This window comes from Hemibagrus wyckioides, linkage group LG05 (genome assembly GCF_019097595.1).
Source record: "Hemibagrus wyckioides isolate EC202008001 linkage group LG05, SWU_Hwy_1.0, whole genome shotgun sequence".
Classification (NCBI taxonomy): domain Eukaryota; kingdom Metazoa; phylum Chordata; class Actinopteri; order Siluriformes; family Bagridae; genus Hemibagrus; species Hemibagrus wyckioides.
Window position 1 is genome coordinate 14363906 of NC_080714.1, and position 16351 is coordinate 14380256.

Consider the following 16351-nt stretch of genomic DNA (forward strand, 5'->3'; position numbering starts at 1 on the left):
TGGAAATGAAAAGGAAAAATAATGATGTACCAAAATTGTGCTAATGGGTTGTACTCTTAGTCTTCCTTCTGTTTCACCCTTTCTGGAAAATGAAGCCTTTATATAGCAATTGATTTGAACAGTGAGTGGCCAAGCTGCTGTTGGCTTCAATTCTGCTCTAATTCAGGTCAAATGGCAGGATGTTTTTTTTTTCCTCTGAGTGTAGGCTCTTCTTTCTGCTCCTTACTGAAGCCACAGCCTCACCACACTCATTTCTTTCCCATGTCCTTCTAAAAACTACAGATGATTAGGAGGTCTGCTAATATTTGACACACCAAGCACAAGATCCATTAGCTTTTTGTAAATCAGCTTCTTTTCTCTCCGTCTGCTCAGCTGCATTAGTTCATGCTGTAATGTTTTTTGTGTTTAGTTGATTTTGTTTTTCAGTTGTTGGACTTTCCAGTGTTGGACCTGAGCAGTAAGATGGATAAATAAGACCCTGCATGGTGAAAGCAGAGCAGGTGTACATTATTATACATGTTCATTAAGATTCCATAAAGCGAGTCTCAGTAAAACCATAGCTAGCGGCGCAATTTAAGCATGCGACGTCTTTCCGCTACCTTATTTCAATTGTCCTACACGTGTTGAATGAAACCATGTGGCAAAACAAGAGAGAACACGGTGAGCTCGTCTGCGAGTGAAGCAGATGGGAGCATAGAGTGAGAAACGGAAAGGGTGATTATCTAAGGATGGGGAGATGATTAATCTTCTCCTGTGAAGTGGAGCCATTGATTGCGTTGTAATGAATTCAGGAAAGGAGAAGCAATGGTGGAAAGTGGAGCTTGATACAGATATTTGCTGGGTTTCTTGCTCTGTGAAAGAAACCTAAGCCTTATTAAATGGTATTATAACCAAACGAAGCTGAACATCTTTAGTGATATGTAACAGAAACATGCTCCTACATGTAGATTTTACACTAGCCTGCTTCACTGGTTGTAATATATACTAATGGAGCACATAAATCCTAAGCAGCAGTGGCATCTTTGTGTTATTTAGTGAAGTCTTGAATCATCTTGAATAACAGCAATACTACTACTACTACTACTACTGCTAAATAATAATAAATAATAATAAGAAGAAGAAGACCAGGAACAAATGTAGTAGACAGCACAGTAGTACAGCAGGTAGCTGTGTGTGTATGGAATTTCTATGGGTTTTCCCAGGTGTGTGAGAGAGAGAGAGAGTGTGTGTGTGTGTGTGTGGCCATACTATGGACTGGTGTTGTACAGCAGGTGAAAAGATGCTTGTTATGTCTTTTGCCCACAACTTTCAGGATTTTGAAGATTGCAGTTTAATTGCATATATACTTTCCAGTTGGATAACAAACATTTGAACATTGTGGCACAATGAGTTTTTCAGAGAACAATATTTATCGGAATCCTGTCATTAAAGGTTCTTTGTGAAACACCATGGGTTAAGTAAAGAATAATCTTTTTTCTCGTCATGTTCTGTAAAAGTGCATACATTCTGTTTAGTATTAAACACAAGAAAGTGTATGGAATAGGGTGTTTTATCTGAACCTGCTGTTATTAACCCTCATTAGAATTGATTGGAATTCTACTTTAGACTTCATTCATAATCTGGGGTGGGAAATTTTTCAAAGTGAAGGCTGTCTGTTATTAAACAGAAGAATTCTGTCGTTTTAGCCTCTAGAGTCCTGGGCTTCTTCTCCAAGCTGTTAAGTGTTAATGACCCATTAAGTTCCAGTCATTAAACCGATTTCATAGGACTCTGGTTATTTGTCCCAGACCATCAATGTAACCGTGTATGCTTATGAGTGAGATCTTTTTTTTTCTTCCTTTTCTTTTTTTTTTTTTTTTTTTTGTTTTTTTTTTTTTTTTTTTTTTACTAAACTGACTTTTTCTCTGAACACATTAGTCTGTTCATTATACCAAATGTTTGCTTTGATGAAATTCATGACTTCCAGGGGAATTGTGCAGGCCGTGCTGGTGTTCGTGTTGTCTGGACCAGAGATTGCAATTATCTTGTGTGGTGCTTGCAAAATGCCTTTTGTTTCATGGAAAGTAAAATAAATGAGCCCAGAATAACAAAACATATTAAACCTATTAAACTCGTTGGTTTTATGAAGCTAATTTACAGCACAGTTGGCCTAATATACTTTAATGGTACAGTTTGCCTATTGTAGATCTTTTCACTTCTTTTATTTTCCAGTAGTGAATGAAAAATAAAGTGCTCTCTGTGTGTGTGTGTGTGTGTGTGTGTGAGAGAGAGAGAGAGAGTTATTAATCTTAGTATGTGTTATATGTTCTATCCTCTGTAGCTGCGAAACCTGAGCAGTCTGGATCTCCGACACATCTCTGAGCTGAACAATGAGACAGTGATGGAGGTGGTGAGAAATTGCCGGAACCTCAGCTCCCTCAACCTCTGCCTCAATTGGAGCATCAACGATAGGTATGTAATTCACACAAGTGCCGCCGTCAAATGGTCAAAAACGAACGCAGCACTGACCACAGAATTTACTGATATACTGGAAATCTAAAATACGCTGTATCTGCCCACACTGGCTGTCTGTGTGAAGCAGATTCAATCATGACATTTTTAACAGATGAACAAATATTTTTATATTAAGTGTTATGAACAAATTAGTAATGGAGAATTGAGGTGTGAGTGACTTGGGGGATTATGTTGAGTATTTATTTCTTTTACAGACCAGGCAGTGTGATCCTCACAGGGCAGTCTCAGGAAAATCAACATTCTTACACTTTGTGCTTTCTAGATGTGGCAGGAGCAGAGGTGTTTTTTTGGTTTTTTTTAAATAGACTTCTGTTCCAGATCTAGGCTGAGAAACAAACCAAGCACAGAATATTTAGCCAGTAGTTGTGCTGTGGTCATAAACTGATAATAAAAAGTGGCTATAGGATGATTGCCAGTGTGTCTAACTGAGTTTAAAAACCTGAGCGACATGCGTTCACCTTCTGACTGTGCTGGACACTTTTACCAGCAACAGACACACACACACACACACACAAGCAGTTTGCCAACAGATATCCAGATATCTTGCAATTATTAATTCTATAACTTCAGAGGTGAAGATGGTAAACTGCTCATTGCAAAGTAGGTATACCTAATAAACTGACAAGTGGGTTTATGTATGTATACATATATGGAGTTTACATGTGAATGAGACGCAGCCGAATCTCTGTAACTTTTGCAAACAAAACAGCAGTTTTCCATCCATCACTGGTCAGATGTATCTGAAATGGTATAAAGCCTTGGGGAAGGTAAATAATTTTGTGTAGCACTCAGAGCTGGCCAGTACAGTAACAGAACATCAATCAATAATGTGTTAAATTATATTACAGTACATTTTGCAGTGATATTGCAGTATTGTGGTATGGATTGTATTGGATTTAAAAGTTAAGTTGATGTTAAAATTGTATTTTGAATCTTTTTAGTAATAATTCATAATAATTTATTTTGTAGACCTTAAAGGTTCAATTTCACCTTTTCACAGCTTCCTTAAAATGCAGCACTACTGGCAGGACTGGGGGTTTCCTAAACCAGTACATCATGATACATACTGTGTATCACACAAGTGTCTTATGAGATTGTAATATGATCTTTTTGCCATATCAACCCACCTCTGATAGAACTTCCCACTCTTCAGTGGAACTGACGGATCAGTTTTGCTCGGTTTAGCTCCCTTGATGTACTGATACTAAAGCATTCATGGCCTGGAGGTCTGAAGGCCTTCAGACTTTGTGTTAGATTCTGTGTTCGTGTTCTGTGTTCATGCATTTCTCTGTTCTCATACTGAGGTGCTGGAGCTGCTCATTTTCCTATGATTGTCTGCATCTGCTTGTGTAGTGTAGTGTATATGTCCTTGAATGTTAAGCAGCTGGATATAACATTTATGTTGATAGCCCAATACCCACAAAACCATTTTCTTCATCCTGTAAATGATTTGGAATTCTTGTGTGGTCAGGACCAGATAAAGAGATCATACCAGCAATGTAGAGCCCCAAAGTGAGCTGCATTATTCATTTCAGCCTCACAATCATATAGTGCTTTTTAGATAGTGTCATTTTCAGCAAGTACCTTAGGTCAAGAGAGAGTATAGCCTCGGCCGTTGAGCATCACTGAACTAACCATTTTAAGGTACTTTTATTATGTAGCCTCATAGAGAGCAGAGAGCTCTTTTAGCCTTAACCCTCTTCCATGCCCTCACACACTGACAAGTGAACTCTTTGAAATGGATTTTTAAAAACACTGTTTGTTCCCTGTGAGTGCTTAATTTTTTTTTAGGAGCTTTGGATTATCTTTGGTGGGGCTTTCTCGTCTCTTTTTATTCGGTGCTGGATGCGAGGCCTGTAATGCTGAACTTCACTTGTGTCTTTGGTGGATGCGACCACTTTGGTGGATACCCCCAAAAAGAGTGAATGACTGGCTTTTATATTTAACTGTCATACAAACGGGCAAGATCTAAGAAGGGCAAAAAAGGGCTCATCTTCAGTGACTGGTGCTAATTGTCTTGATGTTCTTGGTCCTTTGATACATTTTTAATTACATACAAAGCACATATCTTTTCTCACTGACAAAATTAAGGGGTCGGGATGATTAAAAGACAGATGGTTTGAGAGGACTGATTTGGTGACTGCTTGCTATAAATCAGCAGACCCACAAACACACATGTATGATAGTTTTCCTCCCCTTTTTTGAGCTCCTTTCAGTTCTTGTTTTTTCATATTTGCCTATTGTTCTTGTGTAGTGAAGTAGTTTTACATATTTTTGTGTTTATTCAAAGTTACTTACTAGTGAGACACAAAACAATCCAAGCACACAATCCAATACACCAAATCAAAGAGCTGCTAAAGGAGCTGGCAGTATTACAAGGGCTACCAATTTGCCTCCTAATGATAGTGTGTGCTTTCTGTAGGCAGAACTGAGGGCTAGAGCTGTGTACCAGATGCGTATGTTAACTGTTAGTATGATGACAATTCAGTTAACCAAAACCTGCAGAGCAAAAGGGAACACACCTAAACAGATATGATGTCCTAGAATTGTGTCTAGGACACGAGTGAACAAGAAATACTGAGCACGAATAATTGTGCAGTTATGTCTGAAGGTATCCTACTCTGCTATGAAAGGTGAAGTAAATTAGACTCTGTTTTGTTTTGTGTCTAAATTCTGTTCTGTTCTGCTTGTAAACTGCTAATCAATATTTGCTGATTAAATATGAGCTCTTCAGTGTAGCTGCGTCCCAGATGTCGTACTGCACACTGTGCACTCTACTGTCTGGTGTGTGAATTTTAGAAGGGTAGTGTCGTCTCAAATAAAAACCTGTTTTTATTAACCAGAAGTATAAGTTTTTTTTTATTGAATTAATGCATCAAAAGACACAGTATAGTGCATATGTGTGCATTTTGAGTCACCTTTTGACTTCTGGGCTTCTGCTCTTTCAGAGGGGTGAGGCAGTGAACAGGTATAAGTTCAGTTAGTTTAAACATCACAGGATGGTAAAAACAAACTCAGATTGAACTTATATATATATATATATATAGAGGTGTGTATTAGAGGATGGCTAGGACATGGAAACACAGGTTGATCTGATTTCATGTGTTGAGCAGAAGCAGGTGTTTCTCTCAGAAACATCTTTTAAGTGCCATCACTCTAACTCGCAGGTGGACGATTGAGATGGGCCCATGTGCTTGTGAAGAAGACAGATTACCTATTTAGAGCTTCATCGTTTGCTTGGTAAGGCTTAACACCTGTGCTGTGTCGGCCTGTCTGCCTCATAGCTGAAACTGAGGCCAAGACCAGATGATGACCACATGCTTCGGTAAAATAATATTACACCTTATGTATATAAGGCTCTACTGACATGCAGGTTAATCCACAAATGAATGCAAGGGGCAGATATCACCCTTACAATGGGAAAATAAAGCTGTGAGCGCAAACCTGAAATCACTTTTTAATTGCCTAAATGAGTCTATATTCAGCTTCCCTCATTCACAGTTTATTTGTTATTGCTGTTTCACGTTTCAGGTTTATTGTCGTGTGCATAAAGAGTGCTTTAAGTGAATTCTTGTGCTGCAGACACACTGCAAACGTGATCATGAACTCTTATGTAGTAGCAAGAAGTAAACACTGCCAACACTGAACAAACAAAATTCTGTGCAAAATTATTTATACGCTCTAAAAAAGTGAAATAATAGTAAACTGTATACAATGTATGCTGTCAAAAAGTGACAAGCGAGACATGCAAGAAATTGCACATACAGCACTCTAAATTATACAGCTCTAGAAAAAAATAAGAGACCACTGCCCAATCTCCAGATTTGAACCCTATTGAAAACCTCTGGAATGTCATCAAGAGGAAGATGGATGGTCACAAACCATCAAGCAAAACTGAGCTGTTTGCTTTTTTCCAGAAAGAGTGGTATAAAGTTCCCCAACAGCAATGTGAAAAACTGGTGGAGATCATGGAGTCAAAACGCATGCAGATCGGGGTTATTCCACCAAATACTGATTTCTTAATGTTATTTAGCCAAAGCATTAACACAATCTGTTTACAAATTATTTGCATTTTGTTTTATTTGAGTTATTAAAGCTCTGCAAATACTGCATGGTCTTGGGTTATTTTGATGTGATGTCATTTCCTTTAAATATACACTCTAAATAACAATAGTTATATTCTGAAATTAGGAGAAATATTGTCAGCAGTTCACAAAAAATAAAACAAAACTGTTCATCTCACCAATACATGCACCTGTAAGAAAAAAAACATAACTCTCTGGAATTTATTTCCAGAGCTGTATGTATTCTGAACAAAAAAAAAGTTAAACATTGTAAATGCTGTATGCACTGGACGAGTGTGGAAGTGGAAGATATTACGCATACAGTAGACGGACAGTCAGAGTCTCATATCAGTTCTGTCCATCAGTGTAGATGTGAGTGATAAATGATACAGTGCAGTGTGTGGAAGATAGCGTGGGTTGTGCTCGTGGTGCTGTTATTGGCTAGAGTTCAAGTTATTATTATCAGTGTGATTTTTGTTTCACACACACACACAGAAAAGTCACTCCATAACTCTTGGTTTTCTCATTAATTTATTATACACCAAAAAACCCTTATATTATATATAGTTCACAGCATTTCTTCAGAAATGCTCACCTTCCAGTCACTCAAGTCACTCTATCATAATGTTTTTTTAATGCATTGTATATGAGTAATCTGAGTAAATTCTCAGTTATGATGATTCTGTTGAATTCTTGACTCGAATTCATCAGAAATTGTTGATTAATTTGCTCTAACAGCTTCTGCTTCAGGGCATGATAGAAATTCAGGTTTATATTAATGCACTTATTCTAATACATAATAAATATTCTAATGCGTTTTCATTTCTATAATAACAGCTTTCGCAGTGTGGCAGACACGTGACCGAATCACAACTGGTGAAGTTTTCTGAGACAATTTGTTTATTTAGAGCTTTCTCAAAGATAGAGCTGTTTCTGCTTCTGGCATGGGAGAGTCTGGTTTAGTCTGTATCATGCTAAATGTTTGTCTTATTAAGCAAAGAATAAGAGTGGGGGGGGGAGTCTGGTAAAGACTCATAGTTATGATGTTAAAACATAACAAAATTATTACATAGACATTTTAATTAACTGTAACCTCACACAGATAAAATAGATGGTGTATTGTTCCTTAAATGAAAAAGGTTCTGATTGTAGGAAAATGACTGTGCTATGAGAGGAAATTAAAACTCCAGGGTGTACTGTTAATGGAAAATCATCCACTTTGTATTTACACATAATTCATGAAATGTCACCTGACAAGATACACAAATGATATCAAAAATCACATTACTCACAATACTCACTATTCACAATAGTATCACAATTTACTCATAATGTTCACTATATATATATAATCACATTACACACAATACTCACTCATCAACACCGTTTAGTATTCAATTCAATTCAATATTATTTGTATAGCGCTTTTAACAAAGAACATTGTCTCAAAGCAACATTAATAGTATATAGTAGTGTATATATAGTGTAAGTAGTGTGTTCACACTGAAAAGTCCTGCAGGAAGAAGTGCACCCAGATGATGTACTTATTCACCCGAATAAATCAAGTGTGGAGTGTTTCACACTTCATGCACTCAACAGTCGCATTACTTAAACTTTGCTTACTTAGAGGGGCGGGGCTACCAGACGCTGACAGTGGATGAGAAACAAATTTCACAGTTATTCTGATAAAGCTAGCGGTGTTGCATTACGTGTGTTTTGATGTCATTTGTCAGACTGTGAAACAGCTTATACTCGCTGTTAGCCAAGAAACGTTGTTCAAGTGTTCCATTTAAGGCGATACTGCACGTCTAAAACTCATACACTGGACAGTAGAGTACACAGTGCATAGTTTATAGTGTAAAGTGTGTCATTTGAGAGACAGCTTTTGATGCTTAACAGTAAAGCAAGAGTTAAAATGCGAGTTCAAGCATCACGTCCACAGCGCTGGACCTGTCCATATTTAATGTTTTGTTTTTCCGGGGCATTGATGCACTTGATGCTTGCTGAACAAATGTTGGTTTAATTTGATACATCAGCGTTTGGGTCAGTTCTTTTGAAGCAGGTAGTAGAACAATAGGAAACCTGGAAAACATTTCACTCTTTCTTTTTGTTAGGATTAGAAATGTTTTTTGTTTTTTTTTCAAAGATGAGAGGATAGATTTCTGAGGGGAAAACAGGCTCTGTTTTATTAATCCTCCTTTATTGGATTGATTTATCGGTTTGGCAATCTCGCTCCTCACAGGACTTCATCACAGCTGTTTCGAGTGTTAAAACAATATTGAGTTTACAGTGTGCTGCAGATACTATTGGTTGAATCTTACCTTTCCTGTTATTTTATGACCGTGACTGAATTTGTTTGAGGCGTGCTCGGCCCACGTCGCATTGCTGTCTCATGTCGCAGAGCACAGCGTTTTGCCCGCCTCAGCTGTCTCAGCTGTTTATTGGATCTTTAGTGATTCCTTTATAGCATTTGTTTTGAGGACTTCGAGAGAAGCTGGATCTCTGACTTGGTTATCTCGGGCCTCTAGGGACGAGTTCTGAATTGCAGATATGGCAGGGCTTAGACTGTGCCACTATTTGATTTTTATACAATTTCCCATCTGTATATCACGACCACAAGCCTTTAAGGGTTTCAGTGAATCTTGTTGATAATGTGGTTTGGTGGTGGGAGTGTCAGATTGCAGTGTATGTATGTGTGTGTGTGTGTGTGTGTGTGTGTGTGTGTGTGTGTATGTACACATACATGGGGCCTTTGTGTCTGTGTGAGAATGTGATGGAGAGATTACCTCCCAGGAGGGACGTCAGTGACACGCTGCTCTTAGCCTTACTTCCATATGCACAGCACATAAGCCTGCACTGCTGAATCAACCCCTGCTGAAGGTGTCTGTGTGTGTGTGTGTGTGTGTGTGTGTGTGTGCTCAGATTTCACCTCCACAACTCTCGCACCAAGTGCACTTTTAATGCACACAGCTTTTTTGTAGGCCTTAAAGTTTTCTCTCTCGTTAATTATCTATTATATATATTTTTTAATCTGTCAGTTTACTCCAAGCAATCAGCCTATAGATCAGTAAAGGACAAGAGACAAACTGAATTATATATAACACATTACGCACAAACAAAGACGACCCAGAGGAATTTCAGAACTGTGCAGTTTAGTTGGTTCTTGATGTTGTTTAGGGGTCATTTTCAAAACCTGCTATTCGATGCTTCCTCTGTAACAACAAGCTGTTGGTGTTGACTGCATGACAGATGCTCTTCTGGAGGACATTTAACACGATCTAAATTTCATCAGGCTTCACCGATACCGAGTCTGATTGTGTGTTATGGTCCGACAACGCCAGAATGGAACTTTTTGGCTGTGCACACAGTTGACATGTTTGGTATAAATGGGGGTTGTGTACAAGGAGAAGGTGATGATAATAATTGTACCACTCTACAGGTGAGTTCCAGACGGGTTCGACAGTGTATCTTCAGTACTATCACTGTTTCAAGGAAAGTTTTGTCGAATATTAAATGTGGCAAAAAAACCAAGCAAACAAGAAAATATAATTCATTCATGGTTGTAATTGTTCTATGTATATTTTTTTATTTGTATTTTATTTTCCTAAATATCTGGTAAAGTTTCAGTGCATGATCCCTGAGTCTGGAGGAGTCTGGATAATCCTCTGCAGTATGATATTCCTGAGCTGCAGTGAATTGCCCAGATAATCTTGTAGTAGTAATTCCTGCACAGCTCAGTGTCAGCTCTGGTACGTCACGTCATTACAACCTACTTCAGGTATGAAAGACATCGGTCCACACTGTGATGGCCAGGAGCTGCGTGTAGAGTGTGTAAAAATGTGAACCAAGCAAACAAGAGTGACAGTGAATAACTAGACAGCTCAGAACAGCCAGATTTAAATAATGTGGGATGATGGCAAGTTTGGATTTTAAACACAGAAACACACACTCTACATTATGCTTAAACAAGATAACTAGAGTTAGCAGGCTGCCTTCTTTTAACCTTCATGCATAAAAGCCTCTGGGGAAAACTCCTACATTCAGCCTGTACATCATGCAGTGTGGTGTGAGATTCCAGCACAGCCACTCTCTTACTCTCAAGCAGAGTTTGTATTATAACTAGCCAGCTAATGTTGTGTGAATTATTCGTTACATGCTGGTTATGCTTTAGTTTGCTGAGGCACAGGCACTGCTGCCTGATCAGAGTAAGATCTAACCAGCTGATGATTACTTACCAAAAAATAAAAAAAACTTACATATTACATATTATAACTTACTGTTGCACAGCATGTAGATACTTGTGTCGCAAATTACATACTCCTGTACTAAATAGTATGTCTTTACACCATTACTGTCATCAGTAGTTAGGTATACTACCTAAGAGTGAATTTTGCGGTTTGGGATGCAGCCTAGAATATTATTAGAATAAATGTATGCAGTTGCAGTCGTGAAAAGAATCAGCACAGTGGAGAAGGACACAGCAAAATCCACGATACAAAACATTCCTCTGAAAACATGTTTCTACCAGAGAGGGAGAAATCCTCCAGTCATTTAATGTCTGATTAAAAACATCATCAAGGTTGTCTGGCATTTGGACTAAAGACGCAGAAGCTAGAACTGTGCAGCAGTGTGTACCTAAAAATGTTTTACTGTTGACTTTTATTAATACAGTAATTATTTGAATACATTTTTATTTTTTTCTTGTTTCTTCACGGAGCCTAAGGCTTTGGCCCAGTGTGTGGTATAAATAATCTTTTTTATTGCTTAAAGAGCACTTGACTATAAAACCTCAATAAATATTAATTATTTAGCGTTCAGAAGTTTTTTATGTTTTTGTCTGTAATACACAGATTTTAGATTTAGTGCCGTACCTCCTGTAGATTTCCACAGGGTATGATGGCAGAGTCTGTTTTAGAAATTTGGATTCCGTGTTAATGCAGTAAGATAATGTTTACCAACTCTTCAGTACTTTACACCTTCTTTACTTTGCAGAAAACTGTTTTAAAAAAAGAGAAATATTAAAAAGTCCAGTTATTATTTTTTTATTTAGTTCTGCCCTGAATATGTTATTCCACCTACCGGATGGTTATCTATATTCCACAAGACACAATAATAACTGAATTTATACAAATGAGCCGGTTCAGTAGTTTGCGTTCGCTTGATTCTTAATACTGTGTTTTGTTTTCTGGATAATTAACAGCTGTAATACTAACTGTGTTTTAGTTCAGTGTTTTCTGCACATTTGACCCCTTTCCAACTCTAGCTAAATGATTTTGTGATCCATCTTTTTACACTGAGGACAACAGAGCGACTCTGTTCTTTTAGAAGCTACATAAGACATATGCTTATTTCCCAGAAGACAACAAAATAAATAAATTACTCTGATAATCCTGTTCAAAAGTTTACACCCCCCTGGCTCTTTGCCTTTTTGAGCACAAATGAATGTTTGCACCTTTGTTAATTGTTGTGTTTGAGTCCCTCACTTGATCACTCTTCTTCTTCTTCTTCTTCTTCTTCTTCTTCTTATTATTATTATTAAAAATAAAAAAAATAAAATAAAAAATAAAGATTATTAGCATATTGCAGATTCTGCAGGCCATGACCTAAACTGTATCTGTCTTGATATTTTAGTCACAGGCTAATTTCAATATGTAATCTCTTCCTCTCTCCCCCTTTCTCTCTCCATCAGTCTCTCTCTCTCTGTCTCTCTCTCCTCCCCCATTTCTCTCTCTCTCTCTCTCTCTCTCTCTCTGTCTCTCCACCCCCTTTCTCTCTCTCCATCTCTCATCTCTCTCTCCCTTTTTCTCACCCTTTCTCTCTCCATCTCTCTCTCTCCCCTCCCCTCCCTTCCCATTCTGCACACAGCTCTGTGAAACACAACCTTTACATCAATGTCTGCTTTATACAATAGTTTACACCAGAGAAGATATCTATATACATCAAGGGCTTGACCCTGTCATATGATCTTACAGCAGTGTGCCATAAGGAAGCAGGCCTCAGTATTCAGACTGTTTCATGAAGGGTTGAGGTGTTAAAAACCTTCTTTTCAGTAATGATAAATGAATATATTTCCAGGTGCAATTTTCCACACGAGGGCACTTTGGAGAGATTTGTCCCCATTCTGCACCCTAGCGGGAGCTAAAATGCCCTGGACATTTGCACATTGTGCTCAGATGAGGTGTCTTTCAGAGCAATCTGTAAGTAAAGAGAGCAGAATGTTCTTTAAGGGCGCCCCATGCATCGAAAGCAAAACACCTCTTTATACTGCTGCATTTTGAGTCATTTGCCCTTTGGAAAATCTTTGGAAAATTTGGTCTTCTCACAAAAGAATATCCACTGCACAGGCCGGAATCACAGCCATTTTGAAAAGGAAAGATTTATTGTTTAGAAAATTGCTTTGTAGATTGGATCTTGACAGTCTGGTCTGAAAATGATAATAAGACTTGGCATTTAAACTGAAGCAGCAGGGTAGCAGTCTCTTAAACTACTACTGAAAATGATATTTTTGAGAATAGCCAGTATTTTTTTCTTTGCTTCTCATGGATGACATGGTTTATCTCTGTCACATGCATGTCTTTACATGCTCATGCTTAAGTTTTAGACTGTCCTGTTGGAGAAAGCTAGATAGTATTCTTTTTTTTATGATCCTAAAAGTCTTACCACAAAAGCAGAAAATGTAAGTTTGAGAAGTCCAGCAGTATCAGCACTCCCTCTTCTCACTGTGTATTCATCAATAATGAAAAAGACAGGCCCCAGATGAAGCTTGGCTCTGAATCCTGCTCGAACTGTGCGTGAATTCAGGGAGTTTTCACCCTTCAATTTCTAAATGACAAGAGGTCTTCAGGTGCTAATGTGTGTATGAGTTTGGAGAGTGGAATACTCATCCCTAGTATGCTTCCTTCCTTCCTTCCTTCCTTCCTTCCTTCCTTCTTTCCTTCCTTCCTTCCTTCCTTCCTTCGCTTCGTTCTGACAGGTTCTTTCTCACGAGGAAAGCTGCATTCATCTGTCTGTGTGTCTTTGCTGTCTGTTTCTGCCCACACTTCTTACCCAGCTTGAGGGTGTTTCCATCAAAGCTGGGGGTGAGTGCTGTCAGCTTCCATTGAGAGTGGAGCTCATGGAGGTGATTTCTTCAGGATTCAGGTGTCTCTACTCCTGACATTTTTTAGTCTCTGGAACTATGTGGACATAAAGAATGCATGATGGAATCGTGTGTAGTCTGAGATGGGAAATGGCGTAGAATATAACACGTGATTCTGTTCAGTGTAAATTATTTCTGCTTGCTGCATGTCATCTATATACCTAATAGAATTCGGTAAAGAGGTTACTCTGTAATTACTTCTCTCTTATTAATGTTTTACATTCAGTAAGGCAGAACTGATGATTCTAATATTACACAAAGGATGACGCACTAATTGAATATTTTTTAATTTTTGCATGATGTATATTAAATGACCCATTCCTCTGTGCAGGCAAGACCTAAAAATTGTTCGAAATTGTTCACTGCCATGCAATAGGGAAGAATTAGGAAAGAACAGGCGGGAAATGACATTAAGTCATGACATCCCTGTTGTCTTTGCGTTTCAGCTTTCTGAGGAAAAAAGAAATGCAGGAATTTAAAGCGAAAACTTCCACTTCATCATGCCAGCTATTTATTTACCATTTGAAGTGCTTCATTATAACATTAAACTTTCATGTACACTACCAGTCAAACGTTTGGACACATCTTCTAATTCCATGGTCTTTCCTGATGTTTATTTCTTTCTACATTGTAAAACAATGCTGAAGGCAGGCGGCTGAAATACACAATACTCTCGTTTGAACAGTTGATATTGAGATATGTCTGCTACTGATGCTCTGTAAAGCCTTCATAACGGCTCTAATCTGAGGTGCTGTTAATTGGTGATGTCTGAGGCTGGTAACTCTAAATGAACTTCCCCTCTGCAGCAGAGGCAAGATTTGGTCTTGTTTTTACTGGGATGGTCTTCATGTGAGCCAGTTTCATCATGGTGCTTGATGGGTTTTGCAAATGCACTTGACGATGTTCTTGCAAGAACTACTCCAGAACACCTGACCTTCGTGTCTTTTTGTTGTCATTACATATGGATTACTTAAGTCCATGTGTGTTATTTCATAGTTTTGAAATCTCCAGTATTGTTCTAAAATGTAGAAAATAAATCCCTAAACAAAAAACATTGAATTAAAAGGTGTGTCCAGACTTTTGACTGGTAGTGTACATTAGAGTCAATCCTGATGGTAGCAGGGCTTCTGTGGTTGTTTTGCATGTAGAACAGGTTTTGTCCTTTAAGTCTTATAGCTTTGTGTAGTCACACTACTGCCAAAAAAGCTGATCAGAAAAGTGAACACAATGAACCAGAGTGTTTCCTCACTGACATAAAAACAAAAAAACATGTCCTGATTGATTGTAAGAGCATGTAGTCCATCTGCAACTGACATATGGAACCAAGACCATAACATATACATACAAGGAGTTAATTACATTAAAAAAAAAGATGTTCATTTCGTATTGCTTTATTGTTATTGTTGAAGAATGATTTATTACAGAAAGAAGATATTTGCTGGATGTAGTAATGTTTAACATGCAAAGATAATTGCGTAAGCCTCAGAGGATAACTATTCATGTTATAAGTATAAAACGTTGATTCTTGCAAATAAAATTTCAACTCAGCATGAGAGAAGATAAATCTTGCTGACCAGGAGCCTCATTTTCTTTCTCTTTTTATGTCCTTTTTTGGATTATTACTGAGGTTTGCTCATCAGTGATGTTGCACTGGTTACAAGTAATAACTCTTTTTCCAGATGTATTAACGTGTTAAAGCTTGTTGAATCTCCCAAAATGAGAGGATCTGCTAAGCAAACAGGTAATGTAATAACCCAAATCATTTCTTAAGAAGTGCTCCCATGGCTTATTACCAAAAGACTTATTGCTTTTACAGAGATAGAATCTAATGAAGAGATACAACAGGGAGAAGACTGCTGTTAATGCTGTCCACAAGGTTGTTTGTCCTTCATCAGACTTGTCGTCTGATGGAAAATTCTGTCTCACAGGAGACCTCGCTATTTGTAAAGGATTAAAATATTGGATCTCAGCTCTGGTCAAGTGCTCGCAATACTCATGATAGGAAGGGTAAATTAAAAGATGAAATGCGGCTTTTTATTAGTCTGGAGATGGATGTGGTCTCGGAAATATGCGCACTGGCTTTAAGTGGTTTTTAGTAATGCAGCATCAGAATACTGATTTCTCTGATGGTGTAAAAATCTGACTGCAGAAATTTAGCCATGCTTCTTGAGTCACATGCATTACACTGTGATTTTACTCGCACAGTTGATGTGCATGTTTTGCTGTTTCAGGATGTAAACTCGAGCTGGATAAACTGCACATCCACACACTTTCATCATGGCTTTGAAGTACACTCTGGTAAAATTTGGCATGAATACTTATTTATTATTATTTTTTATTTTATAATTAAGACATCAAAAAATCTGGTTTCATAGAAACAAAACAAAACAATATTAATTTGATTAAAATCCCAGTTTGCCAAATACATAACAAATTTATCTCAGTAAGTACTTTATTGTTAACATCTTTCATTAATTTGTATTGAATTTGCAAAAAGGAAAAAAAAAAAAAAAAATCAGTCAAACAAGCATCGAGTCTGGCATGTTAACTCCAATCCAGTCAGTTGATTTACTTCCTCTAATGAAAAACATGTGGTCCGTTCCATGTCTGGGAGATCAGACTAATTTGGCAGCTT

General features: G+C 37.8%; 1 protein-coding gene across 2 annotated transcripts in view; it reads left to right on the forward strand.

Moving 5' to 3' along the window:
* Window positions 1–16351, forward strand: part of fbxl17 (F-box and leucine-rich repeat protein 17) — a 219678-nt gene that overhangs the window by 77741 nt on the left and 125586 nt on the right. For both annotated transcript variants that reach the window (XM_058389333.1, XM_058389332.1), the window contains exon 7: window positions 2321–2451. In XM_058389333.1, the coding sequence (XP_058245316.1) occupies window positions 2321–2451 (131 nt within the window). The remainder of the gene's footprint in view (window positions 1–2320; window positions 2452–16351) is intronic.